General features: G+C 38.8%; 1 protein-coding gene across 1 annotated transcript in view; it reads right to left on the bottom strand.

Moving 5' to 3' along the window:
* Nucleotides 1–3,763: 3,763 nt before the first annotated feature.
* The window catches only part of DRC9 (dynein regulatory complex subunit 9), a gene marked incomplete at its 3' end in the record, with an annotated part of 39,272 nt that continues 32,104 nt past the window's right edge, over nt 3,764–10,931 (bottom strand). Inside the window, exons 8-10 of the mRNA XM_082840272.1 lie at nt 6,509–6,640; nt 5,326–5,427; nt 3,764–3,904 (exon numbers count right to left, since the gene is read on the bottom strand). Coding sequence (XP_082696398.1) covers nt 3,764–3,904; nt 5,326–5,427; nt 6,509–6,640 — 375 coding nt within the window. The remainder of the gene's footprint in view (nt 3,905–5,325; nt 5,428–6,508; nt 6,641–10,931) is intronic.

The following is a 10,931-nucleotide window of genomic DNA, read 5'->3' as shown; positions in this document are numbered from 1 at the left end:
CAATCCAAAACCTATGGGATGCAGCAAAAGCAGTTATAAGATGTACGTTTATAGTAATACAATCCTACCTCAATAAACAAGAAAAATCTCAATCTGACCTTACACCTAAAGGAACTAGAGAAAGAAGGACAAACAAAACCCAAAGTAAGTAGAAGGAAAGAAATCATAAACATCAGAGCAGAAACAAATGAAATAGAAACAAAACAATAGCAAAGATCAATGAAACTAAAAGCTGGTTCTTTGAGAAGATAAACAAAATTGATAAAGCTTTAGCCAGACTCATCAAGAAAAAGAGGGGGAGGACTCAATAAAAATTAGAAATGAAAAAGGAGAAGTTACAACGGACACCGCAGAAATACAAAGCATCATAAGAGACTACTACAAGCAACTCTATGCCAATAAAATAGACAACCTGGAAGAAATGGACAAATTCTTAGAAACGTATAACCTTCCAAGACTGAACCAGGAAGAAATAGAAAATATGAACAGACCAATCACAAGTAATGAAGTTGAAACTCTGATTAAAAATCCTCCAACAAACAGAAGTCCAGGACCAGCTGGCTTCACAGGTGAATTCTATCAAAGATTTAGAAAAGAGCTAACACCCATCTTCCAAAAAATTGCAAAGGAAGGAACACTCCCAAACTCATTCTATGAAGCTACCATCACCCTGATACCAAAACCAGACAAAGCTACTACAAAAAGAGAAAATTATAGACCAATATCACTGAGGAGTATAGATGCAAAAATCCTCAATAAATACTAGCAAACAGAGTCCAGCAACACATTAAAAGGATCATACACCATGATCAACTGGGATTTATCCCAGTGATGCAAGGATTCTTCAATATACACAAATCAATCAATGTGATACACCATATTAACATATTGAAGAATAAAAACCATATGATCATCTCAACAGATGCAGAAAAAGCTTTTGACAAAATTCAACACCCATTTATGATAACTATCCAAAAAGTGGGCATAGAGGGAACCTACCTGAACATAATAAAGGCCATATATGACAAACCCACAGCAAACATCATTCTCAATGGTGAAAAACTGAAACCATTTCTGCTAAGATCAGGAACAAGACAAGGTTGTCCACTCTCACCACTATTATTCAACATAGTTTTTGGAAGTTTTAGCCACAGCAATCAGAGAAGAAAAAGAAATAAAGGGAATCCAAGTCGGAAAAGAAGAAGTAAAACTGTCACTGCAGATGACATGATACCATACATAGAGAATCCTAAAGATGCCACTAGAAAACTACTAGAGCTAATCAATGAATTTGGTAAAGTTGCAGGATACAAAATTAATGCACAGAAATCTCTTGCATTCCTATACACTAATGATGAAAAATCTGAAAGAGAAATTAAGGAAACACTCCCATTTACCATTGCAACAAAAAGAATAAAATATCTAGGAATAAACCTACAAAGGAGGTAAAAGACCTGTACTCAGAAAACTATACACTGATGAAAGAAATCAAAGATGACACAAACAGGTGGAGAGATATACCATGTTCTCGGATTGGAAGAATCAATATTGTGAAAATGACTATACTACTCAAAGCAATCTACAGATTCAGTGGATTCCCTATCAAATTACCAATGGCATTTTTTACAGAACTAGAACAAAAAATCTTAACATTTGTATGCAGACACAAAAAACCCTGAATAGCTAAAGCAATCTTGAGGGGAAAAAACGGAGCTGGAGGAATCAGACTCCCTGACTTTGGGCTATACTACAAAGTTACAGTAATTAAGACCATATGGTACTGGCACAAAAACAGAAATATAGATCAATGGAACAGGATAGAAAGCCCAGAGATAAACCCACACACCTATGGTTACCTAATCTATGACAAAGGAGGCAAGGATATACAATGGAGAGAAAACAGCCTCTTCAATAAATGGTGATGGGAAAACTGGACAGCTACATGTAAAAGAATGAAGTTAGAACACTCCCTAACACCATACACAAAAATAAACTCAAAATGGATTAAAGACCTAAATGTAAGACCGGACACTATAAAACTCTTAGAGGAAAACATAGGAAGAACACTCTTTGACATAAATCACAGCAAGATCTTTTTTGACCCACCTCCTAGAGTAATGGAAATAAAAACAAATAAACAAATGGGACCTAATGAAACTTAAAAGCTTTTGCACAGCAAAGGAAACTATAAACAAGAAGAAAAGATAACCCTCAGAATGGGAGAAAATATTTGCAAAACGAATCAACGGACAAAGGATTAATCTCCAAAATGTATAAACAGCTCGTGCAGCTCAGTATTAAAAAAAACAGGGGCTTCCCTGGTGGCACAGTGGTTGAGAGTCTGCCTGCCAATGCAGGGGACACGGGTTCGTGCCCCGGCCTGGGAAGATCCCACATGCCGCGGAGCGGCTGGGCCCATGAGCCATGGCCACTGAGCCTGCACGTCTGGAGCCTCTGCTCCACAAAGGGAGAGGCCATAACAGTGAGAGACCCGCGTACCACAAAAAAAAACAATCAAAAAATGGGCAGAAGACCTAAATAGACATTTCTCCAAAGAAGGTACACAGATTGCCAACAAACATGAAAAGCTGCCCAACATCACTAATTATTAGAGAAACGCAAATCAAAACTACAGTGAGGTATCACCTCACACTGGTTAGAATGGGCATCATCAGAAAATCTACAGACAACAAATGCTGGAGAGGGTGTGGAGAAAAGGGAACACTCTTGCACTGTTGGTGGGAATGTAAATTGATACAGCCACTATGGAGAACAGGATGGAGGTTCCTTAAAAAACTAAAAATAGAATTACCATATGACCCAGCAATCCCACTACTGGGCATATACCCAGAGAAAACCATAATTCAAAAAGACACATGCACCCCAGTGTTCACTGCAGCACTACTTTCAATAGCCAGGACATGGAAGCAACCTAAATGCCCATCGACAGACAAATGGATAAAGAAGATGTGGTACATATATACAATGGAATATTATTCAGACATAAAAAGAAATGAAATTGGGTCATTTTTGGAAACGTGGATGGACCTAGAGACTGTCATACAGAGTGAAGTCAGAAAGAGAAAAACAAATATTGTATATTAACGCATATATGTGGAACCTAGAAAAATGGTACAGATGAACCGGTTTGCAGGGCAGAAATAGAGAAACAGATGTAGAGCACAAATGTATGGACACCAAGGGGAGAGAGTGGCAGGGGGTGGTGGTGTGATGAATTGGGAGGTTGGGATTGACATGTATACACTAATATATATATAATAGATAAGTAATAAGAACATGCTGTATAAAAAAATAAATGAGATGCCAAAAAAAGTGTCATTTATGACACTCTTTGCTCCTAAGTGCCATTTTTCACTATAGGCAAGTTGAATAAAGTCAGAATCAGAGACATTACAGGAACTACTGAAGTTTTAATGTATCACTTTAACTAGGATTATGTACTTTTTTTCTGGTGAGAAAGAGTGAGAGGAATCTTCACAAGACTCCTAGAAATATTTCTTCCCAGGAATTTTTTTTTCAAGTTATGAAGAAGCTCTGAATCCACAGTATAATCCTAATTCAGGGTTTGAAAACTAGTGTAACAGTCAAGGTGACCTAGTATAACTAGGCCTCACCTGAGAATGTCCAAATAAGAAACAACCTGTAGATGAGTTATCTGTGATGGTAAAAGATGTTTCTTACTCCCTTCAGGTCCTCCTTCCGACTTCCAAAACACCAGCAGAAAACACAGAAAATAACTTGGTCACTTCTTGCCTCTCCGCTTGTCCTTGTCTTTGCCTTTACCTTTACCTTTTGAATCCTTGCCATCATCTTTGCCCTTCTTGGGCATTTTGAAACCACCAATTTCCTTCCGCACCACAGTGCCTCGCCACCAGGCCTGGAGCTGGAAGAGGACAGGGAAGCGGGTACAATTTGCAGTATGCCTGACAAGCTGCATTCTTTCTACATAAGGGGATTGTTTCTTCATAAACTAACTTCTGTGAAGATGGTCTCTGAGACACAGAAGTGGCCAAGCATGCTATCCTTGAGCAGTGCTTGCCTGTTGTGCAGGACTCAGAGCTTAAGCCCTGGACTCTAAAGTTTTCAAGGAGTAAAACTAAAGAAAAGGGATCTGATTAGGCCTATATTTCCTTTACACTTAGAAACCTGAGTCCCTTGTACTGCTACTCTTTATGAACTTCCAAGTTCCCCACATCTAACAACCATTTGATCCAAAAGCAATGCTAGTTACCTGGACCACAGGCAAAAGCAAGCACTCAGTCAAAAATGTGCAGATAATCTAGTGATTTCAGTAGGTTTCCTGGTGCATTTCAATCTCTAATGATTGATGAAAGGATCAAAACTCCCCTTCAAAAAGGATTTATTTAGCTCCCTTGAATATCTTAGTCATTAGACACAACTGTTCTAAATACAGTCTGGTCTACTTTCAAATCAGATTAAGCTTCAAAGACTGGGAGCAAATCCACTAATGAAAAGAAAACAAAAATGGTCTTCAGCTACCTCTTACCGTTTTGCTCTAAATCGAGGAATCCTGACAAATAGAAAACACCAGAGAAGCTCAATAAATACTTGCTAACTATACATCTGACTCCTAATGGAAAGCTCAAGTTTGGGTTTAAATACCTGGTCCCGAATGTACTTCAAAGTTTACTGTCTTAATACACCCCCTAATATACATCCCAAACCACAGCTTGCACACTGTAGGGTCTCAGCAGATACTCCTCTTTCAGAGAGAACAGCAATTGTCAAAACTACAGTTTTAGTCCAGCTGATGTTATTCTTGCTTGAAAATATTTCCCAGAATCTGACTTGCCAGTTTCATCATCACTAATATACACAAGTTCATATAAAACTCTCTCTCTTTTTTTCTGAACTGCTACTTAATCACCTTCACCTTTTTTGAAAACAGCTCTTGATCTGAACCTAGCAGATAGCCTGGACTGACTTATAAATAGGATTTTAAGCAGTAGTAGTATATTAAAAAGAATTCCTTTAGGAGATGTTTTGGTTAGAACTAGTATTCATAAGTTTGACCTCTGGGCACAAGTTATAGGTTTTGCTTCCACTGCTAACCACCTCTTCCTTCCTGGATTAAAAATTGGGGGCATGTCCTTTTCTCTTAACTGTCTCCCTGCACCACGGGCCATGTGTTGGCAAAGCCCAATTTTTAGGCCATGCTTCCTCACAGATTTCCTGTTCCACGTGTGAGAATAAACGAGAGATGCTCTGCATTCTTCAGTGTTTGGCCAGCTACAGAATTGAAAAAGCCCCAAGATGACAATTACTAAGGTGCCAGTTTTCTACCTTTATGCTGCTCTCTAATTCCAAGTGATCCCGTTCTATCTTCTTCCGGGTCTTCTCCTTTTCTATACGATCTTCAATGATGACTTGTTCATATTCCCTTATCTGCAAAAGTAGACATCAATCATATGTTACAGGACTTGCTCACTAAGCTGTGGCCCAGCCAGCCCAGGTGTTTTGTGTTCTTTTTTTTGTCTGCACCACATGACTTGTGGGATCTCAGTTTCCCAACCAGGGATTGAACCCCAGCCATGGCAGTGAAAGCCTGGAATTTTAACCACTAGACCACCAGGGAACTCCCCAGCCCTGCATTTTTAATATAAAACTGTAAAATGAACCATACCAGGACTTCCCTGGTGGCACAATTGTTAAGAATCCACCTGCCAATGCAGGGGACACAGGTTCGAGCCCTGGTCGGGGAAGATCCCACATGCTGCGGAGCAACTAAGCCCGTGCACCACAACTACTGAGCCTGCGCTCTACAGCCCATAAGCCACAACTACTGAAGTCCGCACGCCACAACTACTGAAGACCGCGCGCCTAGACCCCGTGCTGTGCAACAAGAGAAGCCACCGCAATGAGAAACCCACGCACCACAATGAAGAGTGGACCCTGCTCGCCGCAACTAGAGAAAGCCCACACGCAGCAACGAAGACCAATGCAACAAACAATTAATTAATTAATTAATTTAAAAAATTGCCCTCTTCTTTAAAAAAAAAAGAAATACTAACTTGATGTGTGGCTAATGACATCAAAACAATTAATTAAAAAAAACTAATAGAATGTATACCTACAAAAAGAGAAATTTGAGAAGTTCTACATTTGTTCAATGATGAAACCACAATCAGAAGCTTTTTATAAATCATCATTTATAAATTATCTTCAGAGGTCATAAAGTAGAAATAAAAACAGTATCTAGCTCAAGGAGTTTGGGGAGGGTTAAATAAGTTATACATGTAAAATACTAGAAAAGTGCCCGGGACAGATTAAGCAATATAAAGTGTCGGCTGCTGCTATTATTGTCCCCATCAATGAGGACGTCATCATCATCATCAAGAAAGAATCCTAGTGGTTTACAGGCATACCACGTTGTGACCAAAAAGAGTATCCCCCAGGTACTGTTGCTTAGCTACCACCCACTCCTCAGTGCTCTCTGCCTTACAGTATTAAGTCTCTGCTTCCTTACCGTCTTTGCAAGTTCTTGAAGGTGTGCTAAGTCACTGGCCTTAGCAGCTTTGAGAGCATTTAGTTCATTCTGTTTCATTTCTGTGTCCTTATCAAATTTCTCCATCCAGAACTCCAGCTTCTCCTCAAGTCTCTACTTGGAAAAAAACATTAAAATATGGCTCTACCAGACACAAAACAGTATATACTGTATGAAGTCATTTATATAAGGTAGAAGAACAAGCACAACTTTTCTATAGTGACAGAAGTCAGAATAATGGTTACTTTTGGGGGGAGGGTTAGTTTATTGATTGGGAATGGGGCAGGAGGGAGACTTCTGGGATGCTGTAAATGTGCTCTATGTCTCTCTCTGGATGGTGGTTACAGGGGTGCTTAGCCATATTCATCAAACTATATACTTAATATTTGTGTACTTTGTGTGTGTTATTATCAATTTAAAAACAGGTGGGGGGACTTCCCTGGTGGTCCAGTGGGTAAGACTCTACACTCCCAATGCAGGGGGCCTGGGTTTGATCCCTGGTCAAGGAACTAGATCCTGCATGCATGCCGCAACTAAGAGTTTGCATGCTGCAACTAAGAGTCCACATGCTGCAACTAAGAAGTCCACATGCCACAACTAAAGATCCCACATGCTGCAACCATGTTCCCGCATGCCGCAAAATAAATAAATATTTAAATATTTTTTAAAATAAAATAAATAAATAAAACGGGGGAAAAGGGCCTTCCACGTGTCTGGATAAGAGAAGTTGCAGTGAAGAGGAAAGGAATAAAGGGTAGGTAGAAATTCTGAAGAGTAGGAATGGCATCAGTCATCTCTTTGATTGCCAAGACTAAATAATAGTCGAGAAGTGTACAAGGTTTTCAAAATTCTAAAAGACAATAAATGTGAATTTAAGATTCTATTCCTAGCCAGCCTCACATTCAAATGTGAGGGGAAGAAAGAAATATACCTGGTCTTTCTGAAAGAGTTACTCAAGGATATACTTTATTTTTTAAATATATTTATTTAAATAATTTATTTGGTTGCTCCAGGTCTTAGTTGCAGCTTGCGGGCTTTTTAGTTGAGGCTCGCCACCTGCTTAGTTGCAGCTCACCGGCTCCTTAGTTGTGGCATGTGAACTCTTAGTTGCGGCATGCATGTGGGATCTAGTTCCCTGACCAGGGATCAAACCTGGGCCCCCTGCATTGGGAGCAAGGAGTCTTATCCACTGCACCACCAGGGAAGTCCCTCAAGGATATACTTTAGCAAAATAAAATGAAAGAGATATGAATAAGAAATAGTAAAATGTATATTTAAGCTATATGTCATAAATTTTTAGTAACAAATCATAATCTGGAACTAAATCCCAAATTAGGCAGTATAGTCTAGTGGAAAGAGCACAGGCTCTGAAGGCAGATTGCCTAGGCTCAACTCCCAACCTTGGCACTCAAACAAGTTTACTCAACTCTCCAAAGCCTCAGTTCTATCATCTGTAAAATAGAAGTATATAATGAATGATTTCAACATGGGATGTAGGAGAGGAAGAGAAGAGGTAAGTAAAAGCTTTGCCTTAATAAAGGCAAGTAGATAGAGATATTGATTAGATTTAATAGAAAGAACAAAGCTAAATGTCTAAGGGTTACCACTGCAAGAAAAGAATGTATGACAAACTCCTGAAGCATGTACCTCAAGAATGAGACATCAAGAGGAGCCTTTAGATGGTACGTAAACATGATATTTTAAAAAATCAATCACAATCCATGATTCTGATAAACTTAGAGCCTGTCCGTTTGCTGCAATCATGTCTTCAACATCTTTCTAAATCTTAACACTTTCATTTTCTTTTAATCAAAAAAAAGAGAACAGGCTCCAGGCAGGCAAGAGGAGCTGGCTGAAATGTAATAACATCATCTGATGTTTCTTGCACTTCTATTTACATTAATTTCTATTTACAGCAAATGATACTGGCTTTCCTTTTATAGCAATAATATTATCTTAACTGAAAATAAATTGATATAGTTGTTTAGGTGAATAACTAACTAGAAAATAGTAGTAATACAGGTAGTATGCAGATATTACAAAACCAGGAAAGCGGTATGCAAATAGTTGAAGTTTGCACTAGAAAGCTGGAAATCAAGAAATAAAAATTCGATCAATTCCACTATTGGATGAGAATCTGCCTTCCAATGTAGGGGACACGGGTTCGATCCCTGGTTGGGGGACTAAGATCCCACATGCCGTGGGGCAAATAAACCTGCGCACCACAACTACTGAGCCCACGTACTCTGTAGCCCACGTGCCACAACTAGAGAAGCCCTCACGACACAACAAAGAAGAACCCACGTGCCACAACAAAGACCCAGCACAGCCAAAAAAAATAATAAATAAAATAAAATAATTTAAAAAAGGAGAGCAACAACTAGAAAGCTTGAAAAGCAGGAAACATAAAATAATATGGAAACAGGACTTCCCTGGTGGCGCAGTGGTTGGGAGTCTGCCTGCCGATGCGGGGGACGCGGGTTCGTGCCCCGGTCCGGGAGAATCCTCCATGCCGCGGAGCGGCTAGGCCAGTGAGCCATGGACGCTGAGCCTGCGCATCCGGAGCCTGTGCTCCGCAGCGGGGGAGGCCACAACAGTGAGAGGCCCACGTACCGCAAAAAAAAAAAAAAATATATATATATATATATATATATATATATATATATATATATATGGAAACATTAAGTATAAACAAATGAAAAATCACAATAAAATTAACTGGAGTAAATTCCCCCATCAAAAAAAAACCTCTCAGGTTTTTTTAATCCAACTATGAGCTATTTTTAAAAACCACAGTTAATATAATCAAAGCAAAAAGAAAGCAGGTTTGGCAATTAATATCTGGCAAAACAGAACTCAAGCCAAGAATAATTAAATGAGACAAAAAGGGATATTTTAAACAGATAAAAGGCAAGCTTTATTAAGAAGATATTACAGTTATAAAGTTTTATATTCTAATAACATATTTTTGGAATATATAAAGCAAAAAATTAGAAATGTAAGAAATTGACAGATCCACAATCATCTTAGGAGACTATCACACCTCTCTGAAAGTAATAGCTCACGTAGACCAAACTAAATAACAATATGAAGAATTTGACAGCTAGACTAATAGACAATTCCACAACTTTGTACCTAACAGAGAAAACATTCTTTTAAAATACCCATGCAATATTCATATAATGTGAGCATATATGAAGCCCAAGTAAGAGCTCTACAAATTCCAATAAGCATAACTCTTATATTTCACATTCCTAGACCATAATGGAAGACAGTAAGAGTGTAAAGGTCAAAGCATTGCTGTGAGCAATAGAAAGAGAGCCTACACTCTTTCTTCTCCAACCTTAATTACTTGGACATTTAAAAAACACCCTATTAATAAGGGGAGGGGGAAGGGTAAGCTGGGACAAAGTGAGAGAGTGGCATGGACATACATATACTACCAAACATAAAATAGATAGCTAGTGGGAAGCAGCTGCATAGCACAGGGAGATCAGCTCGGTGCTTTGTGACCACCTAGAGGGGTGGGATAGGGAGGGTGGGAGGGAGGGAGACACAAGAGGGAAGAGATATGGGGACATATGTATATGTATAACTGATTCACTTTGTTACAAAGCAGAAAGTAACACACCATTGTAAAGCAATTATACTCCAATAAAGACGTTAAAAAAAAACCCTATTAAATAACTAGGGTTAAAAAGGAAATAACAAATAATAATAACAACAACAAAAGGAAATAACAAATTGTAAACTAAAAATTATGATGCCTACAATTTACTTTTAAAGGTCCAAAAAAGGTAAGATGGATTAATGGAGGAAGGATGTATAGACGTGATAAAGCAAGAATAATAAAATGTGAATGGTAGAATCATAACTAGAAGATGGGCTTTGGGGCATTCACTGTAAAATTCAATTTTGTGTATATTTGGAAACACTCATAATAAAACGTTGGGGAAAAATAAATAAATTTCAAATTATTTGGAAAGGAATGACAATGTAAGCATTATTTATTAAAACTTCAGACTGTACTCAGAAAAGTGTTGGTTTATATGCATTTACAAGAAAATAAGGGACTTCCCTTGTGGCTCAGTGGTTAAGAATCTGCCTGCCAAATGCAGGGGACATGGGTTCAATCTCTGGTCCAGGAAGATCCCATATGCCGTGGAGCAACTAAGCCCACAAGCCACAACTACTGAGCCCGCGTGCTGCAACTACTGAAGCCCATGCACCAACAGCCCGTGCTCCAAAACAAGAGAAGTCACTGCAATGAGATGCCCACGCACCGCAATGAAGAGTAGCCCCACTCACTGCAACTACAGAAAGCCCGTGCGCAGCAACAAAGACCCAACGCAGGCAAAAATTTTTTAAAAGAAAATAGTAAAATTTGAAAATAAATGAATTGAGT

The sequence above is a fragment of the Leucopleurus acutus genome (genome assembly GCF_964270905.1).
Source record: "Leucopleurus acutus genome assembly, chromosome: 5".
NCBI lineage: Eukaryota > Metazoa > Chordata > Mammalia > Artiodactyla > Delphinidae > Leucopleurus > Leucopleurus acutus.
The sequence above is the reverse complement of the archived record's forward strand: the minus strand, read 5'-3'. Positions and strand labels throughout refer to the sequence as shown.